Genomic DNA, 27,281 nt, shown 5'->3' on the forward strand with positions numbered 1-27,281 from the left:
TCTAAATTGTTACTAAATATATCTCTAAAAACATTTTCATAAAACAACTTAAAGAGTAAAAAAGTTTTTTGAAAAGGCTAGATTGTGTTTTTCCATGTAGGTTTTCTCTAGCTTGTAAAATGCATGGCAGTTATGCATGAAATATCCATCATATAGATATGTATGAAATTAATCCTGGAAAGAGGGTGTAGGGAAGGGCTAAGTTACTGATTGATTTATAAATTTTTGCTGAGCACCCACTGTGTGTGAGGTGCTGTGTTGGGATTGATGTCAGCTACAAAGAAAGTATGTATAACGCACCCTCCTTACCCCTATGGAACTTGTTATCAGATGAGTATAACAAACCATGGATGTAAGTGCAGGATAGTATGGGCTAAGTAATAATAGACAAAACAGACAGACAGTAAGTACAATAACAGAGAAGAAAGAAGATCATTTGTATATACAATGCCTAAAAAACTGTGAAAGAAGAGTCCCTTTAACTAGTTTTAGAGAAGACTGAATTTCAGTGAAGGCATTTCTGGGTACAGAACTACAATAAGAATAGCTGCAGGACCAGAAAACTATGAAACATAGTATAGAAATAATAAAGGTGGCTGGGACAGGGGTTTCAGATACTGTACCTAAGTGCCAATTAATGCTTAAAGAAATTATACAGCCTCAGAGGCTGAGGATCCTTCTTTCTCTAAGGCAGTAAACAAGGAAGCTAAAAGAGGTGTAAATTAGTTTGGAAGAGGGTCCGCATGGAACCAAGAGAGGCCCTACAAGACAACTTTTATGTGTTCAGTGAATTGGGATTGAAGGATATCTGCAGAAAATGGGGACAGTGGAGAGATAGGAGATGGGAAGAGAGTGGTGGGAGTGGAAGAGCTACTGTAGATTCTGAAAAATAATGCCGAGGAGAGGCATGCAAATGAATTGCCAAGAACTACTGAGGGTCAGCTGAGGCTGGAGATAATAAATCTGTGGCTATGTCAGCTTGGACCATTGTGCCATTTTCTCCATAGTACTCAGCAGCCCACTTATAGGACAGACTGTAGAAGAGTCAAGGTATCTCCAACTCAAGATGGGCAGACCATGTGTCAGAGAGGCAAAGTAATTTCCCCCAAAGTCACACATCAAATTAATGGCAGCGTAGGACTATCAGAGGCTTATTCCACCCACTAACACGTTTGCTCCAATTGCAAGCTATTGTAGGACAGGTATTGTGCCAGGCAATAAGGAAAGGAGAAAAATCTAATGTAGCTCTTGGCTCTACTATATACCCCACTGAGCCTCACTCATTCTCTGATTGGCTGGGCAGTGCAGGGAGTTAGATAGTTTGGAGCAGCGAAAGCAGGTAGTTTTGTTCAAGGGCTAGTTTCTTGGTCTCTGGTGGCTCCAAAGTCCAGAGGCTTTTGGCTACTGCAAACATCTGTCCTTCTCTCTGCACAGTACTGACCCCTCCCTGGGCTTACCCTAACTATCAGTCCTCAGCCTGTGTTCCTCTGGTGGCCTGTTCTACCAAAGCATGGGTGCCCTGAGAACATACTAAAAGATGAGTATAAAATTAGATCAGAGGCAGAATTAGAAACCTGGGTGAATGCATGCATGCAGTATTAGCATAAACTTTTCCTGGTTGAAGACAATTACTAGGTCATTTATTTACTTAAACATTGAATTTATAATATTGGTATTCTTTATATATCAATTTACTTGGTAGATAAACATAAAAGTGCAATAGGAATTATGCTGGATACTAGATTCTAAAGCAAATTAAGAAGAAAGGCTCCTTCTCAAACTAGTAAAGCATACTGCTGAGGCAAAACTGAGGTTGGGAGGTAAGGAAGAACTAAACTCATCGGTATATCCATTTTTCAATGTTATAAGGATTAGTGATCACTGTAAAGAGACTTTAAAGCCACATTTCAGGACATGTTTGCTGAACTTCACCATAAAATAGTAACAAAATAGTTTCTATTCATGTAAGAATCCAGGAAGTAGAATAACCTTTATTGCAATATCCTCTGTCTCTACAGGACGGAGACGTCTAGTTGATTGCTCATAGCTGTCCAGGTGATATCTTCCAGGCTGTTTCCTGTTTATAGTTTTTGGCTGCTGCATTCCAAATGGAAAAGGACACAAGTTGAAGCTTTATGAAAAAAACGAGGTTTTACTGAACTCACATTGCTACTTCTCCACTTGAATTCCAAGAAAAAGAAACAAAGTAAATGTCATACTTAAACTATTTCAATGGTTTCTCCAAAAAAAGGCAAACGATAACAAATATGTGCTCAGCTATAATTTTAAATCTAATTCATAGCTTTTTAAGAAAAACGAAAATATGAAGATATGCTACACTAATTGCAAATGATGGAGGTTAAAGCACCAAACTCCAAACTAGGTTTTGCACATTTTCCCTCTCGTTAGCTGGATGAATATACCCAAGCAATAAAAGCCTGTGTGTCATGTCAAAAGGCACACAGACTAACTCATGTCAAACCTGAATTTACTTTGTTAGGCCATCAGGCTTGTAAATGTTCCAACAGTACATTTTTTTATTACACTCTCCGTCACGAGAACTTTGAATCTCATCCACTCACTTAAATCAGATTGGGCTAACATCACTTGAGGACCCAGTGTGGAGTGAGAAAAAGCATAAAGATGTAGGATATATTTGCCCAAACATGTGTTATTTCATAAGGAAACCCATAAGCATTGTACAATGATATAGTCTTTCTCAGATGTTATAGCATTGTTCCTCGTCAACAGACTAAAGCATCCATAATAAAGAAGATGCCAGCTGTAACTGCTACTCTTCAGATACTTACGATGACCTTAAGTTAGGTCATAACTAGAAGTCTATTATTCTCCAATTTTGAGTTTAATTTCAGGGGATAAAGACAAATGGCCAAAGAGAAGGTAGAAAATTCAGCTCTGTAAGTCTCTAATATAGAAAAGTTTATAAATTCAAACTTTGTGTTAGGAGTCAAATGAACAAGTATTTCAACATAAATAATTATCTGTCTTACTTAAATACTTTATAGAGGTTTTGAAGACTAAATAGTAATACACTTTAAAACTGATAAAGTATCTATAAGAGCAAAGGATCCTAGAATTGTGAAACATTTTTTTTGGCCCAAAATTATAGATTTAGTTTTTTGAAAAATCCATTGAACTCTACTATCAGAATTAGGAATATACTCAAATAATCAGTAACCTAATTCAAACAAGGTATTGTTCTTCCAAGTTCTATCAATTGGTGCATTAACTAAATATCATACTATGAAATAAACCACATGTGAATAAATCCACAGATTAAAAAGCCACTGAGAACTATCAGTGGTTCTGTCACAGAAAATACTTAATGTGTTTTAACTTAAAAAATAAAAAAGTGTTTATGAGATTTTATTTTAGTTTTGGTTTTTTTCTCACAATTCTCACAGATGACCCTGGAAGTGCATTCTATGAGATGCTGCAGAAAGTCACTATCCCTTAAGAATATTTCCCACACAGGACAGGTCTATGCCAATACATATTCAATGTCTTCTAGAGTAATTCTATAGTAGTATTGTCCCCAGAGGTCCAAAAGGAATGACTTCATATTCTTCACAAAACTAAGGAGAGGTGGGGAGGAGGAGATGTGTTGACAGAGATTTGAGTTGGAGCTCCACAGATGTAATTTGAAGAGACTTTGGCTCTAGAATGTCACTAATTCTCCATGGAGATTCTACAGCCAAAACCACTTAACTCTAAGCTTTTACAGACAGCATCTTAAGCGCTCTCAAGATGGAGTCTCCATTAGTGTTATTTTCAAACGCACAGCTTTTTTCACTCCATTTTAAAAAGTTTGTCGTTTGTGGTTTGGCCCATCAGCAGTGATGAATGACCCTGAAAGACATCAGAAGTCCAGTCTGGTTTCAATAACCCTGAAGATATTGGATGCATTTGAAGGGGATTCTTTTTCCTTCCAAAAATCTTTTCTCAGTTCAATTTTTCTTCTAACCCTCATCTCCTCTGAAAGATTCTTCAGATTTCCCTGACTCCACAAACTTGACCTCTATCCCCTTTCTCCAGGTCACCTCTTCTCATCCTCACATCTCTGAAAGATGATCTAATAAGTTCTTTGGTAATCTCCTGTCATCCGAAGTGTGACAAAGCTGGTTCTAATCAAATGCTTGACTTTCCTGCTGCCTCAACGTGTAGACACTCTACAATGTGTTGTTGTCTTTGTGACCATGCCCACACGACAAACAAGTGCTTGGAGGCACCGTGATGTTAGTGTCCACAAGCAAGGGTGGTAGTTCCTTCTCAGACAGAAATCACACCTGCTCAATAAAATCCCTTAACAGAGAGTGAAAAATAACTTCAGGAAAGCAGAAGAAAAAAACAAATCTAAATATAGTCAAATGCTCAGCTTAAGTGTTTTCAGTATTGTTAAACATGATGTAAAGAAAAATTCAATATTGGATTTCAGACAAAGGCTTTTCAAGCCTCAATCAGTTCCAGTCAGACGGAACTTGCATGTTGCAGTTTTGTTAGGTTATATAAATGGTACATACATTAATATTTTCTCTAAGAATAAAAAATGATTTATACTAACTTGTAACATAACTCATTTTAGAATAATCTTTCTATTTTACTCTTAAAATATATACATGCTAATTTGAAAGACTTCAGAATTTTTCAGATACACTTCTAGAGAATCTAGTTCTATTGACTTAAATACATACTATTATCTAATGGCTAAGGGCTCCTTTTCTATATATTTTTTTTATTTTTAAACATCATTTAAAATATTGATATTTTATTGATTATGATACTATATTTGTCCCAATTTTTCTCCTTTTGCCACCCTCTGCCCAGTATCCCCATTCTCTCCAGCAATCCACTTCCTTAGTCCATGTCCATGAGTTTTGCACATCTTTGGCTTCTCCATTTTCTATACTGTTTTTAACAACCCCCTCTCTATTTTGTACCTACCAATTTGGACTTCTTAAACCATACACCTTTTCCCCATTCTCTCCCTTCCCCCTCCCAACTGATTACCATGCATATGATCTACATATTGACAATTATATTCCTGTTCTGGATGTTTGCTAAGTTTGTTTTTTAGATTCTGTTGTTGATAGTTGTGAATTTGTTGCCATTTTAATGTTCATAGTTTTGATCTTCTTTTTCTTATATTGTTCCCTTTAATATTTCATATAATAATGGCTTGATGATGAACTTCTTTAGTTTTACTTTGTCTGGGAAGCACTTTATCTTCCCTTCCATTCTAAATGATAGCTTTACTGGATGGAGTAATCTTGGTTGTGGGTCCTTGCTTTTCCTCACTTTGAATACTTCTTGCCAGTCCCTTCTAGCTTGCAAAGTTTCTTTTGAGAAAACAACTGATAGTCTTATGGGAACTCCCCTGTAGAGAACTCTCTGCTTTTCTCTTGCTGCTTTTAAGATTCTCTATCTTTAACCTTTGGCATTTTAATTATGATATGACTTGGTGTGGTCCTCTTGGGGTCTGACTTGTTTGGGACTCTGTGCTTCCTGGACTTGTATGTCTATTTCCTTCACCAAATTATGAAAGTTTTCTTTCATTATTTTTTCAAATAAGTTTTCAATTTCTTGGTCTTCCTCTTATCCTTCTGGCATCCCTATGATTTGAATGTTGATGCATCAGAAAGCACTTTTAAACCAAAAAGTGTAATATAGTAAAAAGTATTATAAAGAATATGGAGAAGGAGTTATAAGTTGAACTTGTATTACTCTTATCTAGAGTTTTGGGTATAATCTCTCAATTTCTGCTTGAATTAAACATGAGCTGTCTTGGGATATAACCTATAGCATAGGAAATATAATCAATAATATTTTAATAACTATGTATGGTGCCAGGTGATTGTTAGATTATCAGAAAGATCATTTTGTAAGTTACATAAATGTCTAACCACTATGCTGTACACCTGAAATTAATATAATATTGAATGTCAATTGTAATTGAAACATAAAAAATAGATTGTTAAAAAATGTGCTGAGTCTCTTCAGATAATTCTTTGATGATTTATAAAGATAAACCCTGTATATTTATTGACTGATTTTAGATTTGTGAGGTTTGTTGTAGAAGCAGGTGGCTATCGTTCTTCATATAAATGAAAGTAAAGCTTATAATTTCTTCTAATTGTGCCCATTTTAAGCCATCCATTCTCAAGGCTATTCCCTGGTCACAGTTTCCATAATGAGCAAAAGCACTTACAACTCCGGTGTGTTTCTTACAGGACTCAAAAGGAAGAGAGCCTTCTCCCGTCCGCCAGCTGTCATCGCCAATCTCGTCACTCAGGAGAAACTCGTTCAACTTTTGAACACTGCAGAGAGCAAACAAACACAAAGATTCAAAAATAATGCTACAAACAATGAAGTTTGACTTAAATAAACAAACTGTTCCCCCCTCATTATCCTGTTGAGCAAGCAACTCTGAGAGTCAGGTCTCAAGACCAATGGAAAATTTAGCTCCGATAAAGAAGCATCCTAAATAGCTCAGGAATGATGGGTTCCCAGGACCTTGGACTTTTAGCACTAAAACTAGAAAAATCCCGGGGGGGGGGGGGAGGAGAACAATCAGGCACCTTAAATTAGTTAAATTTCTTTTGCACTGGTTTTTCTTTTTGCAATTGTATTCCTTGTCAAAGATAGTAGAGTTGGAGAAGAACTTGAAACAGAGGGGTTAAAAATAATAATACCAATGAGGGAAGTAGTCATTATTCCAATTTTACAAATGAGGGGAAATAAGGTACAGAGAAGTTAAGTAACCTGTCTAAAAGCATTTGGTGTGAACACACAGACCTGGGGTCCATGCCACTGTGTTATCTGGCTTAAGCATTATATATTACATGTATTTTCTGACCTCGTAAGGAGAGGGCCCTCTAGACAGCAGGTATATAAAGTGTTGGCCAAGGACCAGCAGCATCAACATCCATGAAATATTATGAGAAACAGAGAATCTCAGGCCCCACCCAAGGCCTACTAAATCAAAATACACATTTTAACAAGACCCAGGGATGCTCCATAAGCATATTACAGTGTGAAAAGCCCTGCTCCAGGAGAGTGGTTTGCAAACATTCTTTATTATGGTCCCCTTAGGCTGGGCACAAAACTCCTTGGCCCTTCTGTCCCTCCCATTCTAATGTTCAAACCAATACCGCAGGATTAGAAGCAAAAAGAAAGAATCAAAGAAAACAATTAGATGATTTGAAAACACCTTCCTACAAATAAAATAATACACTACAGAAAATTCTGTGGAATTGCAAAAGAAATGTTCCCATTAGCATTCTAAAATGGGACATGCAGCCTCAACCACAGGGAAACACTGCCTTGGGTAGGATACTAGAAAATATATATCTGAAACAGTTTTATTTGTTTTTTATTTGAAATTGTAGTCAAGTTAAGTGCCTCCAAATAGGTCTGACTAGTTTGACTTTGTGACAGACTAGTAAAATGAAGAAAATTTAATTCATGTTTTTACCCATGAACTTTAAACCCTTTATCCTTACATGCTATAGAAACTACTTCCTTCTATTGAAAACATAAAAGTAGATAAAATTCATTGGGGCAATCTAATATTAGTTTTCAAATTATATTTTCAGGGGACTAAAAGAGATCATTGTGTAAGAAGAGCTTTGGCTGATTAATAAATATCCCATTGTAGGTATATGCCACAGTTTATTTATTCATCCATTTATGGACACTTTTTGTCTATTGTGAATAATGCTGCTATAAACAGGTGTATCAATATCTGTTCAAGTCCCTACTTTCCATTCTTTTGGGTATATACTCAGAAGTGGAATTGCTGCATGATGTAATAATCTTGTGTTTAGTTTTTTGAGGAAGCACTATATTGTTTTTTCACAATGGTTGCACCATGTTTCTGGAATTCTTGATTCATTTAAACATATTACTGTTATGAAAACATGGATGAACCTTAAAGACACTATGCTAAGTAAAACAAATCAGGTACACACACACACACTAACAAATGTATGATTCACTTATATGAGATACATAATATAGTCAAATTCATAGAGACAGAAAGTCAGTGGTGATTCCCAGGGACTGGGAACAGAGGTAAATGGGAAGTCATTGTTTAATGAGCATAGAGTTTTGATTTGAGAAGGAAAAAGAAGTTCTGGATATGGAGTAATGATGGTTGCACAATAGCGTAAATATACTTAATGCCATTGAATGGTATATTTAATCCAGTTTAAGTGGTAAATTTATGTTAAGTATTTTACTGCAATTAAAAAAGTTTCAGACCCCAAAAAGAAAAAGAAGAGCTTCAGTTTGTGTGCCCTTTTTTGAGTCTTTGCAGCAAAGCCTGACCATTAGAAATGCCTTATACAATGGTATTTTACTAATCTTACATAGCATTATTCTCTCTTCATTTTCTTATTGAGGTATAACTGACATGTAACATTAGCTTCAGGTGTACAACGTAATAACTTGACATCTGTATATATTTCAAAATGATCCCATAAGTCTAGTTGCATCCATCACCATATACATTTACAAAGTTTTTTTCTTGTGATGAGAACTTTTAAGATACACCTTAAAAGCAGTAGTGAAAGACTTTCTTTATTTTTATAGATTTTAATTGTCATTTTGTTCCTATGTTTTGAAGAGATTGTATTTTAAGGCATACAGCTTCATAAATCAAAGGTCTACTTCAAACAATCTCACACTATGTCTTCACACACAAAGGAAAGTACAAGGCCAGGCTCACTTGCCTTGGTAACTCTAAGTCTACCAGCTCCTGGCACATATTACTCAATGAATGTTTGTTGAATAAATCAAAAAAGTAATAAATCAATGATTCAGACATTTAAGTAAAAGTAAAGTCAGTTGATTCAATTCTCCATTTCACTTTTTTAGTATACATGCAAATCTTACTGAAGCTTTTATGGAATTAATGAGCCCCGTTATTCTGAATATCTAGAATAGTCTCAGCATAATTGGGGTATAGGAGAAATTTATTTTCTCTTTATAAAACCCCCTTTTGGAACTCCAATTACAATGAAGACTGGAGAAGCTCAAAACTAAGCCTTCTCTGAATTTCTCCCTTCCTTTCCCCTCTTCTGTCCCCTTCATTCTAGGCTCTCTGGCTGAGGGTCCTATGCATTTCTATTTTGTCATTGTTTGTTTATTGTCTGTCTCTCTCACTAGGCTGTGAACACCTTAAGAGCAAAAATTTTTGTCTTCAGAATCTAGCTCAATGGCAAAGATATAACATAGTAATTCCTCAAGAAATGTCTGGTGAATTAATATGTGTGTAATACAAAAAGCATTTCCTGTTCATATGAAATCAGATATCAGAGGCAAAACCATTATGAAAAATGCATGAGTTTTGACTAAGGGTGCAGTAATTTCCACCATGCTGCCAGGCTTATATTTTAAAATCCAAATCTATTCATATAACAATTCTTTCTTTAAAGTAACAAAGGACACTCCTTACCTTTCAGCATCCTTAGCATCATCTGCCAGCTTCATCCCCTGACTCTTTCCACATCAGATCCTTCCCCTAACTACACTCAACTACTTTCTGTGCCCTGAATATACCGAGACCTACCTATTCACCCTTCCTCCTTGCATATGTTGCTCCTTTACATAGGACATGTTTCCCCTTTTTATTCAAGTAACTGAGTCTTCTAATTCATTAAGATCTAATGAAGGATCCATCGTCTCCTTTAAACATTCACTGATCAGACTGTCTGCCTCCTCTTTTGATGAGCTTCAGTGATCCCCATATATGGGCACATGGCATTCTGTGTAGAGCTCTACATCATATTGTAATTAGTTTCCTTGCTTGGTCTCTTTAACAGGACTTTGGACTCCTTGTGAATTTCATGCTACCTTTTCTCTTTGCAATCCCTAGTGCCTAGCGATGTACCCAAAGTGTTAACAAATGCATGTAGACCTACAGAAATATCTCTCTAAAGTATGGAATGGAGATCAGTAAAATGGTGGTAAATTAGTAAGATGGGGATTTAAAAATATATACTTTTCATGTATTATCTCATTTAATTCTCTCAATCTCCATAAGCAGGAGCCATTACTATGCCCATTTGATAAAAGAGAAAGATGAACTATAGAGACACTAATGTGTTTGAGGTTAAACAATGAGTACTCCATGGCAGTGCCAGGGTTGAAAAGCAGGTGTATTTGAGACCAACCAATTTGCTCTCCACTCTCCATTACCTTTATAAGCATGACTTGGCATTTTTAGGTAAGTATAACTCAGTATTTTCACCAAATCATGTCTTGGTATTTTAAGCAAGCATGACTCAACATTTTACCAAACCAGGTCTCAACACTTTTGGCTAAGCACGACTTGTCATTTTTAGGAAAGCATTATTCAGCATTTTTACATAATGATGGCTCATCATCTTTAGGCAAGCATGACCTGGCATTTTTACCAAATCACAACTCAGCATTTTCACATTACTATGACTCAGAATTTCTAGAAAAGCACGACTTAGCATTTTTAGAAAAGTTTGACTCAGCCTGTTTATATAAGAATGACCTGACATTTTTAAGAAAACATGGCTCCGCATTTTACCAAATCATGACTCAGCATTTCTAGGGTAGCTTGACACTGTTTTTATATAATGATGAGCCATCATTTTTAGGAAAGCATGACTCAACATTTTCACCAAATCATTACTCGGCATTTTAGGCAAACACGAACCAGCATTTTACCAAATAATGACTCAGCATTTTTGGCTAAGCATGACTTGGCATTTTAACTAACCATGCCTCAGCCTTTTCAGGAAAGCATGACTCATGTATTTAGATAATTTAAAAACATATTTAAAGTTTTACATACACTTGTTATTTTCTCACTTTTCAAGTTTCACTTTGAGTATTTAGACACAGCTTGAGTACCCTGTACAGGTATCATATTAATAGGAATAACTTTTCTGTGGCTGACAGCTACATGTTTTTCTTGTAATTTTTCCTGAAATTTTTGTAAAACAGGCACAAGGCCAAAGTGTGTGTCTGTTTTATGATAAGTATCAGTAACAACTTACTTGATTAAAGGTAATTACAATAGATAAGCCAAGCATACATTCCTTTGCATGAGAGAAAGGGAACAAAGTTATTTTCCACAAAGATAAGGGTTCTTTTTGTACATTTTTCCTTTGGCAAATAACATCTTTGGACATAGATTTCGTATTATACATTAAATAACAGAAACCTAAACTCAAAGTATCTATTAAGGATATAACATATCACCTTAAATTCTCCTCTAGAACAGCAAAACACATAAATTATTTTCTCATAAATAAAACAAACTGGAGAACTGAGGAAAGCATCCTGAAAAATCACTCTCATTCAAGTATTTTATTTTAGATAATAGTTACCTTTTTTTACCATTCTTTACATCTCTCTCTGTTTTGCAAACTTAGACTGGAACATATCATTATAAAATGTCCAGAAAGTTCAGATGGTGCGGAGTACTGGTGTTGTGAGCAGATGACCTGAATTGCTGCTTTCTCCCATTTTATCTTGTATACATGGGGTCCACCCATTGAGCAATGTGAAGAAATTTTGTCTAACAAGCTAAACATTTTTAAAAGAAAGCACAGAACTTCCCCATAGCAAAGAATTTTAGGTGGCATGGACATCTCCTAGAGTAGAGATGTTTACAAGTCTCTTACATGCATGTATAACACAGTTTTAGAGTATGCTGCGCCCTACTCTAACCTACTAATTTGGTTTAAGAATGCAGAGAAGAACTTATGACTTCCACAGTCCTAAAGAAGAGGTTTCAAAATCAGCTAACCAAAGTCTGATTATGAACAGGCTGCTGTGGGCCAACTGCCATCAACGATTGGTCATGGGTTCCTAGGCACGTAATATGCTGAGCCCCGTCAACAATGGGAAAACGCTCAGTTGGGTTCCCAGAAGCAGCACACAATGAGGAAAAGCACTGGCTTCTCTGTTGACTGCTCATCACTGTAGGATCCACACCAACCTCGGAAACTCATTTTAGAGAAGCAAGTTTTTGTAAGCAGACTGTATTTGGCCTATGGCTTGGGAAATCTGGAGCTGAGCCCTGAAAACAGACTGGTCTTTATCAAACTGGCAAATGCCTTTTCCCTGGGACATAGAGAAGAGAGAGTGCCATGCAGAAATATAAAGAGAATATTATCAACCCTCAAATTTACCAGGATTTACTACAGCATGATTATATACTGTGGACTTGAGGACGCCGTCAGATTTTTTGTTTTGTTTTGTTTTTCGTATCAACTCTTAACATCCTTTTGGTGCTTTGTAACCTCCTGATTTCAGAGTACTTATCCAGTATAAGCTATCAACTGCTTTCTATCTTCACTTATAGCAGCACAAAGTCAAATTTCAATTTAAAATGCAACCATGAGAGGGACAGCTATTAAATGGAGAAAATGAAAATAAGGACCAAAATAGCAGACTCTGGCCATTTATCAATTTTACTGTTTGAAGTAGCTTCCCTTCCAGAGCACTGCCTAATTTGGAAGTGGCACTACAAAAATCAGTCAGTGATCTGTACAAGTGTTTCAGAGGCAGAACAATAAGAAAAGAAAATTAGGGCAGATGAGGCCACGAAGCCTGAGCTTTAAACTCAGCTCTAGAATTGGCTATTAATGGCATATCTTATAGGAAAGGACAGAAATCATGTTATGATACTATTGTAACCAATCAGAACTTGTTTTACAATAAAATAATATTTACATATTTTAAAGTTATTGAGTATTAAGATGTTAAGCCAATATAAACTATTGCCTAAAACCCAAGATATTTTAAATAATAAATATTGGTTTTTTTAGTACTTGACATTGGGAAAATTAGCTCATTTTGAAAGATCACACAAAAGATGTTCTACATTGCTATCAATGGTAACACCATACTTTGTATATTTAAGATCACATTTTTTTCAATTTTCCTTCATTATTGCAAAATTTTGGCATTTTTTTCAAAGACTAGATCTAAATATAACTATGAAACATACTGATGTTCAATAAAGTTTATAAGATGTCATAACAAAAAGCAAAATACTACTTTAAGTCTGTCTTGTTTATAATAAGAACTTACATATGATAGACTATGGCATGTACCGTGTCATATAACATATATAGCTTGGTAACATATTTATTATATAATAGAAGTAAAAATGGTAGGGAAATGGTCATTATCATATTATATCTATTGTCATAGTTGTGCATTGTGGACAACTGTGAGTCTGAGACAAAGTCTACACTGGTTACCACCATAGAAGCATGTCTAAAATGAACAAAATACTGAGTGTTATCAAGTCTTTCCATTTGCAGAGACTGTTAGCCTGGAATTTTTTTTTTTTTTTTTTTGATTATGATGTGATATGTTAATGTTGCTGAAACAAGCTTATCCAGCTTCACTGGAAAACATGACCATAGTCATAAAAAAATCTTAAAAATGCATATACCTTTTGACTCACTCCTTCAGTGGAAAATATATAGGCATATTCATCAAGGACCTTTAAAATGTGCATCCCATTAGAACTAGTATTCCCACGTCTAGAAATTTAACTTAAGAAAATAATCAGAAAAGTTTAAAGGTAAACAAAATTGTTTACCTCAATGTTATATATAACATCTTATTTATGTTAGGGAGAAAACAAAAATTTCTAAATATCCAATACACAGTCATTAAATAAATTGTAATACTTCCAAACAATGAAATAGCACATAGCCAGTAAACATGTGTTATGATCTAGATGAAGGTGAAAATAATAAAAACCATAAGTAAAACAGGAGTCAAAAGCTACATAAATTCAAAACTTTATTTTAGAAAAATTATTTCTATATGAAATAAGTAAAATTTAAAAAGTCAGCATACCAAATTTTTTAACAATGATTATCTCTGGATGGTGATTTTACTGTTTGTTTTACATTTTTTCAAATTTACTACCATGAGTGTATATTATTTTTAGCACCAAACAAAGAATTCCAAACATTCCAATGCATACCTTATGATGGCTTTCACTGCAAATCTGACCACTGTGGACAGCAGAAACAACGGGGTGACCAGGATATGAAAGAGAGACAGTGAAGCAAAGGCCTCTGCAGGTTTTAGGTTGTGCTTGCTGGCATATGCATGGGTCACAAAGGTCTGCGCAAAGAAATGATGTCTTCAGAGAAAGGTGGAGAAAGTTTCATAAATGCTTACTTCAACTTTACAAATTTAATATATTCTGCTATGCCAATATGTCCATTGCAACTATGAAAACAGTTACTACGCCTAAATTACTCCGTAAGAAAAATAATACTTGCTATTGGTAGAATGCTTAATGGATTACATTCATTTTAGCAGCAAACATGTAAGAAGGGTAAAACAAATTCTGTTTACAGACTAGAAAACTAACTTCTGTTAAATTACTGAGTAGGGAGAATAACAGTGAGGGAGAAGCAGAGTTCTTAACAACCAACCAGGACCTTTGCAAACAATATTAAATTTTCTGAGAGAGAAAAAGAAAACATTCCATTGTTTTTAGGTCCTTATTGTGGACCATTACTAAAATTGCCAACACTGGGGTCCAATGAAGAACCCTTTATATTTCTAAATATACTACTAGCTCATGGGTTTGTAATTTAAGTTTGAAATACAATGTAATTATTTTACAATTCCTGGTTGTTGAGCTAACACCATCCTGTTGTAAGAATATCTGGGAACCAGATTATGGGGATCAGAGCAGTTAGTTTCCAACTACTGTTCAAAGTTGTTCCCAGGGCACATTTGGTAACGTCTGGGGGTATTTTTGATTGTCATGACTTGGGCTGGGGGTGTTAGGGTACGTGGGGAGGAGGATTCTGATGGCATCTAATAGGTAGAAGCCAGGAATGCTGTTAAACAACCTACTACTCAAGACAGGCCCTTACAAACAAAGAATTCTCTGAGCCAAAATGTCCATTACGTGCCATGGTTGGGAAACACTGGATTAGAACTATTGCAACGGAGACTGCAAAGAAAAAGCTGGCACAGGTAAGGTAATATTTATTACCACTCACACATTCTTATCCATAAATCATTTCTAAACACTGACTTTGTTCCATGTCTAAAAGGAAGAAAAAGTTTCTTACAGCAAGAACAGCTGCTATAGGAATTGCTGCATTCATGAAGACTGTGGAAAGAAATAAAATACATTAGTTTCATTGAACTGTGAAAATTTTCAGAAACTTTAATTAATCACCTATTATTACTTGAACTTTCCTTGAAGACAGGAAGGACCACGTGCTTAAATAACATCTTATCTGGAGTCTACAATATTTCCCAGTTGGTATTTTCTTGTTTGCAGTTGTATGAGCTCCTACCCATTAGTTTTAACCAGAAAATGTTTTTCCTTATTGAAAAATATTATTTTTTGTGAAATGTTACAAACAACAAAATTCATGTAAAATAATCCTTTAATGATGTGAATGATTAGAGTTTAACAAACATTGATAGTATTTACAATCTATATTTTGTTTGGTCTATAAAACTAGCAAAAATATATGAAAACTGGGTTATTACACAGATTAAAAACAAGAAGTTGACATCACTTCAAGTTCTCTTCCAGCCCTTTTGTTTGATAAAAATAACTTCCTCTCCTGGATGCTCTGCTTGCTTAAATAACTCTGCAGGAATATACTGCACTCTCATTTGGTAAGCATGATAAGCATAACTGAAGCAAGGAAAATCCGTATTTTAGGCTAAAATACTAGTATTTGGAAGTTGTAGTAAAAATAAAAAGCCAAGTTGATGATTTATAATTATATTTTTGGCAAAGTATAGTATTTTAAAGACCAAGACCAAAAGATTAAAATCAGTTATTGTTAACAGAGCCGGGCAATGGCAGAATGAAAACTAGAACCTGGTTTTCTGGACACCCAGGAGAGAGTTCACCCCAAAATTTATTATCAGCTCTCATGATCCATTCTCAAGAACTGTCCTTAAAGCCGTGCACAGAATCAGCCTTCACTTTTGCAGGTCCAGATGTGGCTTAGTTCAAGTTCTTAACCACCAAGAACACAGTACTTACCCAAATCATAAAACTTGATAATAATCTAACTGGAACTTCCCACCACTGACTCATGAATTTCTGCTACCTATTAAAAATGCATCATTGTGTACTTCTACCTTCATGATTTCTTTTTTTTCTTCCCTATTATGACTTCATCTGTCCCCCAAATCTCATGTCTGAAGACAAATTGGGTTAACAAACCCACCCCTGCTTTTTAGTAGCTGGATGATTTGCTGGAAGTTCAAGTTACTTAAGCTCTTCCCAACTTAATCTTTAAATTTCTAAAATGGGGTTGATAATAGAATCTAAATTATTGGGTTGTTGTGAGGATTAAATGAGATGATATATGTAAAGCCACTTATGGCAATAATTGGTTGAGTATCTGAATATATTTTTGTTATTGTTGTTAGTAGTAATAGCAGTCATAGTAGTAGTTTCATCATCATTCTGATCCTTATTTCTGGCTGCATCCATCCACCCCATGAGAATTTCAGTCTACTCCAGGGAGGAAAAATTGTGGGGGTCACCAGCGTGGAGTCTTATTATATATGTAAGTAGATAATCATGATTTCGTCTTCTAACATTTTGACACCACATTAGTAGTTGCGCATGGCTGGAAGACAAATCATTTCCATTTCCTTTCTAAAGCAGTAGGGCTAGAATAAATGAGCTATATGAACTAAATATTTTCTTTACATCCATTTCACAAAAGAAGAGTTTATCTCTAAAAACTAGTTTATAATTCAAGAGGAAACAATATATAATCCTCCAAACCTTTAAGTAATTAAAAGTTTTGAGAACAATAGAGCTGAGCAAAACTGACACATATATCAAATCAAATATTTTCGTTTCGGCAGCCGTCCGTCTCGAGAGACGATGGTGTAGCTTCTTAAGAGTCTATCTGCACCGCCGAGAATGGCTGTGCAGTCCGATTCGGGAGTGACACGGTATCTGTCTCCTCCCGTGTTGAATCGACATCTTGTGATGACGCTGGAGTGTCCTCTCCAGTGAAGCTGAAGCTACAGAGCCTGGGCAGGGTGATATGGAGGGTCTGCTGTTGCCCATGCAGCAGACCCCCCCTCTCTTCGCAGCTGAAGGGTCCAAGGGAAAGACGGAGTCAATACAGCTTGGTTTCAGGTGCGCCGCAGGAGTTGCCGGTGTTGACTACAACGTCAAACCGCCTTAGGGACTCCGGCTCCGGATTTTCTGTCGGGATTTACTCCCTTAGCCTTTCCCCTGAAGAGGTATGCCGCAAGGCAGCGGAGGTTTTTTGGAGTCACAGTTTTCCTTCTCTGAAATCAAATATTAGTGGGAGCATTTTGGCTAAGTTCATAAGAATTGTATTAACATAAACTCATTATTCTTGAGAGTATTTAGTGTCACTCTTTCAGAAAAAACAACATTTTTTAAGAATTATTTTTGAGAAATTAGAGTTGAGTATCAATGTGCTCTGTATTTAAAAGTTCTTAAAAATATATTGGAAATGAAGGTTTTATGTAAATGTAGTTTAGCTTCTTCACTTGGAAATGTTGACATTTCTTTCTCCTCAATTTTCAGAAATGGCACTTCAAATACAATCTTTAAGAAAATACAATATCATAAGCTCCCAAGAGTCAGACAAAACAACTGCAGATAATTTTTAAAGATCTTTGGGAATAAAGAGATCAATAGTAAATACAATCAAATGAGTTTATATACACAAATTTTTACTGAAAACCCAATCCATCCCAATTGTAAATGATAAGAAGGTTCCAATTGCCTATATTACTACCATCAGCATCCCCATTTTACAGATGAAGAGACCCAGGATTTCAGATGTAAAGTAACATGGCAGAGGACTACAACTTCCAAAGAATCAGGTTCAGGTCTACTTGACTATAAGCCTGTGCTAACCCTACTCTTTAATTTTAATTGCCTCATGTGGTCAGTAGCTATTGAACGGCACATATGTAGAAAATAAATGGGCTTCCTCTGACTGACTAGAATGTCTCAGTGGAAATTAAACAGACCATGGTTTTTTGGTTGTTTGTTTGTTTTTGTTTTTGTTTTTGTTTTTGTTTTTGGTAGTCCTTAGAGCAAAAGCAACTTACTGGAGAGCGATGTATAAAGGGCAAAGGTTTTGAGACTGGATAGTTCTTTCATTCTTGTTTCTTCCACACTTTTGCAAAAGATGTGCTCCCAGGCATACAGCTTTAGAAGTTTGATACCTTTCAATATTTCATTTGTTTTCTTCAGTCTCTCAGTGGAATAATCCTATAAAACAAAAAAATAAAAATAAAATCACAATGCAGGCTACATCCAAGTGAATCAAAGAAGCAGGACCATACAACAGACAGGGATATGGAGATCTTGACTGCTTCATTCTCCCACTAATTATTATGGCTGTGAAATACCTGGGAGAAGTGAATTCTCTGTGCTTCAGCCTCCCACTTTAAAGAATTGAATGAGATGACCTCAAATTTCTTTCCACCTGACAGCTTTTATGTATCTGTTGCTTTGGTTTCAATAAAAGCAGTTTCTTAAGTTTGAGATGGTTTTCTTGAATGTCTACTGATAATACATATATGCATAAATTTAGGAAAGTGACGGAGACCTCCAAAGGCTTCCTTTTAATATCAAAATCATTTCATTCTCCTCTCAGCACCACCTGCCATACTCAGAAGAGAAACAATGAATTTAAGAAAAGTTAGTTTGCTTCTCATTCAGGAATGGGGGGGTGGTTACAGCATTGTGTGTGTTCACATTGTGTCTTCATAATACAATTATTGAAACTAAGCCTATTACCTTTAAATTCAAGATACTTTGCATACTACTTTTTTATAAGCTCTTGTTTCAGGTCTACATTAGATTTACTGATTAATAATGACTTGGGATAACTGTAAAGAGATTTGTTGCAGATACAAAAGCCTCAATTTAGTCAACTGTTTCAGCTTCCTCCACCACCAAATATTAGCTTAGAATAACTAGTAAGGCACTGGATGATCTGTGAACTATCAAAGGGGCTATAAAGTAGCAAAAGGTAACTGGGAGGAAGCAAAAGAAGCAAATAGCCTGTCTTTTTATTCATCTTTTTGCCTCTTCAAGTTCTTAAATGCTTATCAAATGACTGTTAACAAGTAAATGAACACTGCATGAAAGGCTAAGTGAAAGATACTTGAGGATGGTGCTGTCTCCACTTTGTGTCTTCTTTTATGTCTTTCTGTATTCTTGTACTGAAGTAAAGAGGGTGGAAGACTCAGGTGGAAATAATGAGTAACCTTACCAGAAGCAGCAGAAAAACAAGTGATAAAAGTCACCTGTGTGACATGCAACTTGCTAATCACAGGAGAAATACCAATGTGGGAAACAATTCCATCAGTGACAGCATGCCTATGTTTTATGCCTGATTTATAGATAGACGACCTTGCTTATATTTAATCAAACTTTATTTCTCAGCACTGTCAACAGTTTTATTATTTGCAAGTATTTCTTCAAAAGAAGCCAAGTCTTGCTCAAATAAAATGATTTCATGGCAAACTGAAGCCAGAAAGAGTCAATAATTTGGCTTTCACTTGCTTGCTAAGTTGACCATGAACATATTCAGCCAGAGCAGCTGCCACTGAAACATTTCAGTGTAACTCCACAGATCATCATATGGTCTGATTCAACCCTATGGAAACTGAATTTCAGAAGCACCAAACCTGATCTTTTATTTGTTTCTTGCTCCATTTCTCCCATGTCAATGACTGACATCCAATGGCCTCAAAGTATACTTAAGTGTGTTCTCTAGGCAAGTGATCTAGAAGAAGATCCAAAACCTCATTACCTCATGGCACTGAAAAACACCAGGAACTGCAATTCTGGTATTTTGACTCTAAAATCCTCAGGTCTTAAATTTCAAACCACTTTTAAAAATGATTTTGTCGTACAGAAAATACATATTCACTGCCTACGAACTGAAATGAAAGATAATGATTTCCAAATAATCCTGAATGCTATGTATTCATTTCCTACATTTAAAAACTAAAACAGCATTAGATTTTCCTAATGAAGTTTCCCAAAGATGGTACTTACAAGAGTGCTCTTTTGAGCCTCTGCCAACTTTGTAGCAATGAAGTACTGAATTGGCGCTAGAAGCACAATGACAGCTGCACCAACTAATGCGCTTAATCCCAGTAAATTATAGAGCAGAATCACTCCCATTATGATCTAGGAAGGAAACACATGGAAAAGGGAAGATTAATGGGGGTGTGGGGGCCACTGCATGAAAGAAGTAATTTTAAAGTGAAAGTATTTTTTAATTATTATATTAAGTTTATTTAAAAGTCAACTCAGCCATGACAATGAGTTTTACTATGATTTATTTGGGGAAAGATAAGTAGTAGAAATTTATTTTTAGGACGATGATCTGTACAACTGGTGTCAAACCACTTTATTGTATGAAGTTGCATAGCAGTCCCATAATGCTTCTGGGCTTCTAAAGCAGTCTTCACTTTTTTAAAAGAACATGAAACTTTTCTTGAAAATGTTGTCACTCACCATAAATTTGACACTCTGCGTTCTCTTGGAAGTGTACTAGATTTCCAAGGTGAGGAAGAAAGAAAGTAGGGGCAGCATCATAACGTGAGTATAGGATGGCTGTTTCTGGCCTAAAGGAATAATCTGAGTGCCTCACCTCCTCAGTGACCCCAGAAATCACATAATGAGAAGAAGCCACGGCCTAACCAAAACTGAAGGTGCTGAAGTTGGTGCCCCATCTTATCTCACTGCCCTTTTTAAGTTTACATCCCAAAACTGAGGACAGACCCACTTAGCCTATCCTCTCTGGCTTATCATTTTCTTCTTCGTTTGTTTTTGTTTTGTTTTTCCTGAAAATTTTTTCCCAGTAGTAGAGCTTATCGCAGTTCTAAATGTCAACTAATGAACTGTATTGATGCAGTTAAAGCATTTAACCCATGCCTGTATGCCAGTGAGCTTACCGTGGCCTTCTAGAGGCAAGGCCGTATGTTCACTGCCTCCTCAATTAGGCTCTTTGGGAACTCCAATTAAAACAAAAATTTCCTTAAAGTCACTGACAATGCAGTCATTCAGAGGCAGCTTGGGATTTTTGGTGCACTCAATTATACCATATAGGCAGCTACATAGCTGACCTGTGCATAAGTACATCTTGATAAGGTGAGCCAAAACATATTTGCTATCTTACTTTGTGCCAAGCACTGTGTATGATACCCACTGTTAGTTGACTTGGATTTCCATTTAAAAGTAAAAAGGCAAACAATAAATATATAAACTACCATATCTTCTTTATTATTTTATGTTCTTTAGTAAATAGGGTACATAGGAATATAGGTGACAGACTGTATCGAGTAAGATCTACAGTTTAAGCTCCATTTACAGGATGCAAAAGTTGAAATAATTAAAAACATTCAGTATTACAATGAGGAAAATACTGAATACACTTCTTTTGCCATTTTTACCCAATGAGGAGGGAAAAAACATTGTTAAAATGCTGTTTTTCATTAGAAATAGCTAAATAACCCTACAGCTTGTTGGTGTTTTACTATCTTATAAAGTTTGGCATTTTATAACATCAACTATTGAAACTACACAATGGATTAAAGTAATTGCTCTAGCTTAGAAAGACTATAGGAGAGTTTGTCAAAATGAAAAGGGTCGAGTCTTGGCTCTGTGACTTGCATAAATTTGGGCAACAATAATAACTTACAATTTTTGAGGGTCAATGAAATGTTAGGCACTCTGCTAAATTCTTTACATATAATAACTTATTTAGTTTTGACTATTCTAATAACTCTACAAGGCAGATGCTATTATCATCTGCATTTTACAGTTAAGGAAACAGATGTTTTGAGGGGTTAAACACATGTGCAAAAAAGGGGGAGAGCAGATATTTAAACTCATGCAATGTAATTCCAAATCCTTTTCTCTTCACCTATGTCATAGAATTTCTGAGCCTCAGCTTCCTTCTCTACAAGAAGGTATACAATTAGCACATTCAAAAACTGTACCCTTGACTCAGATAAGCATCTTACACTCCTTTTGTATTATTTCCTCTACAAATGACAATCTTACTTATATTGATCTACCTGAACAGGCATAGCCCATAGATTGGGACACAGGAACAAGAACCACATGAGCTGATTGGTTTCAATGGCAACCAAGTTATTAATTTGTCCCAGGGTCATCTCACCCATGGATAAATTAGATGTAGAAAGCCTAAGGATTTTATTGTATATCATGGCCTGTAAAAAAATAAAAAAAGAAAGAAAGAATAAAAAGAAAATTTATTTGAAGTTCTAAATTTAATAATCAGCACTATGCATATTTATTTTCATTAAAATAACATTCAAAAATTGTTTTAAAAAGGAAAAAAACCATAATGCCATCTTAAGTCAACCACTATTTTCATTTTTGCACAGTGACTTTCAATTCTCAACTAAATACAAACTTATTTTTTTAGTGACATGATCAAAACATATATCCAGACTTAAACATAAGCTCTAGAACAAATAAAAACAGAGATAAATAAATGCAAGTTTTCAAGATATTTTCTTAATATATTATTTAAAACTTATCTTTAAGTCAATGGGTTTATTAATTAGCTCTATGTTTCTTCTCTTAAGTCCTAGAAGTGTTGATGTTATAACATCAACGTGAAAATGAAATGCAAAAACAAAACTGAAGGCACTACCCTTTCTGTAACTGGATGGCATATGGCATTTTAAAGAATCAATGATCATGAATAAAGTGTGTACATACCAGCAGAGCTCCACGGAGGTTAATGCCAGTCTCTATGGTTACATAGTACGAAGCTTGCAAAAATGTCCTTTGCAGAATAAGGGCCAAGAAAAGGAGAACTGCTAGAACATAAGCATTTTCAAGAAACTCCTTTGATGAGAGGGGTTTTGAGTACTTGTCCTAAAAGAAAAAAGACATAAACTAAAACTAGTATTTTCATATACCAGTTGTACAGTGTGCATTTATTAAACAAAATATGTTTTCTAATACATCAGTGGAATGAGCCACAAAAAGGCAATCTGGGGTTTTCTTCACAATGTCCACAAAAAGAAAAAAAATACAAATCAGTTCAATGCATAAAATCCCAAATTGATCATTATGATAACTGGAAATGCCTGATTGTAGGGAAAAAAGTACATTTTAAATTTTTTAATTTGAATACATTTCCCGCAAAGATATATTCTACCTTAGTATTATGGGAAGTAATGAATGAAACTAGAAGATAATTTAGATTAACTTAGAAATAAAAACCACAAAACTGATACTTGGTCAGCAAGCCCAATGGAACAAAAATACAAGTTCTGCAGCTTTATTATTTTAAAATAATTCTACAGAGTTGACTGTTTCTTATTTTCATATATCTTAATTTATATAAATGAAATAAATTATAAATTATAAAATACAAAATTGGCTAATTGATTTCACCCACATGACACTTTCAGTGATAAAAAAATTAGGGGAACAGTTATTTTAGTAGGAATATGACTTCATAAAATTGATTGCTTTTTGTTTGTATCAATAGCATATGGTAATTCATGTGTGAGAAGTGAGGGAAAAGTAATACTCGAGTAATACTCGAGTAATACTCGAAGAAGTACATCATGTCAGTATGAGCACTCCTCATTTTGTATGGTTTAGATCCATTAAATTCTACTTCTGGTCCCTTCTTCTTTCATGGGGATACATAAAATTTGTAAGTTCTGTCCCTTCTTCTCTCATGGGGATACATAAAATTTGTAAAATTTGTAAATTCTGTTCCTTCTCAGAAAAACATGTGGCTAATATATGTAAGGGAGAGGGATAATAGAAGAATCTATATGAACTTTAAATATTGGTATGTAAATTAGGTAGCAGGGACAAAACATCATAAAAGTGCAAATATCTGCTTCACTTCAATAATATCAATAATTGAACACTATTGTATACAAGGAACTTGACTATGTATTGTAGGTACAAATATAAACTGTTCATAGTCATTCATTTTGAAAAGCTTTCAACCTAGAGAGATAAGCATATCCATAAATAACATGCTTCATTATAAATAGCATTTATGACAAGTGTCAACATGAATTAAACAATGTGTTAGAGAAGTACCAAAGAGAGTCAAATTCCAACCAGGACAATCAGAAGAGGCTTCACTGAGAAGGCAGCCTTTACTGCAGGATTTGAAAATGCATAAAAGTTTAATAGGTAAAAAAATGACAAGAAATCAGAGAGACTAGAAAAGGAAAATCAATGCATCTGGACTAGCATTTCTAGCTGTGAAACCAGGGAAATTAACTCATCTTAGAAAACAAGTAGAAATAATGTAGACTTTATTAAGAACAGAAAATATAAGATTATAAATTTATAATAGCAAATACCTTACACTAAATAGCCCCCCAGACAGTAATGTGACATCTAATAAAATATCTTAATATGACTTGCCTTTATCATTGTGAACCAGGATGACTTTAATATGTTAGAAAAAGGAAATGTACATATTAAAATCACATTGCTAATATTATTGGTCATAGGCTTTTAAAAAAGTGATGCAAACACCACTCCTCATTTACTCATGCATGAAAATTCTTTAAATAATTACTATAAAGATAAAATAAGCAGTGTGAAATTTCTGAACATAATTTCTGGTGCATAGTAAGTGCCTATTACATTTTTATAGGCTCTGAATCTGAGAAAAGATTTTGTTGGTCAGGTTCATTCAATTAATACAAAAACATAATATATTCTCCACAAGAAAAATTCGTGTTTTTTTTCTTAAAGAGTATTCAATTCTTTATAAATAAGCCTGCTTGAACTGCTCATAAAACTGCATTAATAAAAAGTAATACTGTGTTCATTAGATTCTATGTATGAGTGAAATCACATGGTGTTTGTCTTTCTCTGACTGACTTATTTCACTTAGCATAAGGCTCTCCAGGTCCATCCATGCTGTGGCAAAGGGTAAAAATTTCTTCTTTTTTAATGGCCGAGTAGTATTCCATTACAAACAAACTAAAGACAGACTCATAGATAGAGAGTAGTAGGCTGAGAGCTGTTGGGAGTGGGGCAGTAGAGGGATAGAGAAAAAAAATTTTTTAAGAGAAAAACTCATGGACCGGGACAACAGTGTAATGACTGCCAGGGGAAGGAGGGGTGGGGGAAGGTGGAGGAAAGTATAGGAGGGATACATGATGATGGACGGAGACTTGACTTGGAGTGGTGAACACATAATATAGTGCGCAGATGATGTGTTGTTGAACTGTGCACCTGAAACCTGTATAATTTTGATAACCAGTGTCACCCCAATAAATCCAATAAAAAAGTAACAATTATAATGAGATCTGCCAATGTTTCCTTTCAAAGCACCACAGACTTACTCCTGTTGTGTTATTTGTCCCATTCTGAGTTTCATTCACACGCTGCACTATTCCAGAAATACAGAGAGGTCCAGCGAAACCCAGTAAGTCAGCAAGATAGCGGAACGTGCTACTAAGTAGAATTGGTCGCCCGAAAGCTCTGTACATTGCTAGCCATATAGATGGAGTCCGGTTTGGATGATCTGCTACTTTTTTCTGAAAAAAAAAAAGCACAAATAAACAAACAAACAAAAAAACCCAGGTGAACTAGAATAAAATGACTAGAGCAGTAATTAATCTTAGCCACTATGGAAATTTCTTCTGATATTTTTTATGACGATTTAAAAGTTTATAAATAACTGCTAATGGGTCCCTTTCAGTATAGTATGCATGATTCTGTATTCTCACATTCCATGCTACTGAATGTGTTTAAATGATATAGAATAAAGATTAACCAGGACAGTTTTTCAGACATTGTATTATTTTTAGTTGTCAAAAGATGACCCCAAATTCTTAAGATTAAATTAATTTTAAATCCCTTTGATTTGGAAAATGTAGATTTGTTGTGACTATTCCAAATAACATTGCATGAAAAGAAGATAGGAACACACAAAGATCAAGGTTACTGAAAGACTAATCATGATTTATGGAGTTAGTAGATCACAAAAGATTCTCTTGTCAAATTATTATAAGATAATCAAAACAGATGATCCCAACTTCAAATTGTTTCTCCTCCATGTATTTCTCATCTCTGTGAATAGCAGATAATTTTAAAGCCATGTTAGACTTGTGTTTTCTAGTTTTTCCTTAAAAAATGCAAAATAAAGAGTGGCACATATGCTTAAGCCAACTCATGGCTTCACACATCTGTAGTCTTTTGTCAAAAAGATTTTAAAAGTTAAGCAATCATCATAATTATGTCTTGGAGAAAAGGTGAATAAAATTTTTTCACTGTGGTGAAGAAGCTAACTCAATGCAATAGAGTTCAAGTGTGTTTCATATTCAATCTCCTATTAGATAAATAATTTGATTATTGTTAAGTTTTTGGTAAAAGGAGTTAACACACCAAGTTCAAGCTAATCTGTGTTATGAGTACTCAAAAACTTAAGTTATGTTTAGACTATATTGTTAATCTTTACTTTAGTACAGTAGTTTAAAAAGTATTATGCAATACTTTTCCCAGAGGTGAAATCAAAGAGATGACTCAGGTTCATCTGTAGTAACCATTTCCTGCAAAATTAATTTCATAATACACATTTTTGACCCAAAACAGAGATTATTTTCATCATTTACCATAAATGTTTCATTGATATTAATTTAGAACAGCCAAAACCTCTATAACTGATTTTCCATACCCTGCTCCCTTCCAATGTTGTTGTGAATACTCATGTATTTAATTACAAAAAAAAAAAAAATTGTAGATGATTGCAATATAAAATACATTTACCACTGTGGATAACATACAGAATGAAAACAAGACAAATTGAAAAGACCCAAAGATTCCCACATTTATATTTTTAAAGCAATTATAAATACTCAAAGAAAGTACCAGAAAAAAACAATTTTGGCCAACATATAGTTTGGTATGTACATGGAGTAGGTAGAAGATGCCCCTTTATTTGATTTAGATTCCTACATTTGAAATTCAAAGTCCAAATTTTAGTTAATAATTAAAGGATTTTAGTTTCTTAAAAGTAATTTATTAAAGGATATAATCTTAAAAAGACTTACAAAAATTCCATGAATTATTAGGATTATATGTATATGGTAACAAGGATTAGTCATACATTATCACTGAACTTAATTCTTACTTTCCACTTGATCTCAGAGTAAAGAGTGCTCTCTATCCTTACTCATGTATTGACTGGGCAACTAATACAACTTACAGG

The 27,281-nt window shown here is 34.8% G+C and overlaps 1 protein-coding gene across 1 annotated transcript in view; it reads right to left on the reverse strand.

Annotated features, from left to right (window-relative positions):
* Positions 1-27,281, reverse strand: part of ABCC9 (ATP binding cassette subfamily C member 9) — a 114,657-nt gene that overhangs the window by 62,880 nt on the left and 24,496 nt on the right. Inside the window, exons 8-16 of the mRNA XM_090272907.1 lie at positions 25,414-25,608; positions 22,796-22,954; positions 22,123-22,278; positions 20,093-20,227; positions 18,130-18,292; positions 15,120-15,160; positions 14,009-14,151; positions 6,227-6,335; positions 1,990-2,097 (exon numbers count right to left, since the gene is read on the reverse strand). Coding sequence (XP_090129033.1) covers positions 1,990-2,097; positions 6,227-6,335; positions 14,009-14,151; positions 15,120-15,160; positions 18,130-18,292; positions 20,093-20,227; positions 22,123-22,278; positions 22,796-22,954; positions 25,414-25,608 — 1,209 coding nt within the window. The remainder of the gene's footprint in view (positions 1-1,989; positions 2,098-6,226; positions 6,336-14,008; positions 14,152-15,119; positions 15,161-18,129; positions 18,293-20,092; positions 20,228-22,122; positions 22,279-22,795; positions 22,955-25,413; positions 25,609-27,281) is intronic.

The sequence above is a fragment of the Furipterus horrens genome, unplaced genomic scaffold, assembly GCF_987537825.1.
Source record: "Furipterus horrens unplaced genomic scaffold, mFurHor1.1.pri manual_scaffold_4, whole genome shotgun sequence".
Taxonomy (NCBI): Eukaryota; Metazoa; Chordata; class Mammalia; order Chiroptera; family Furipteridae; genus Furipterus; species Furipterus horrens.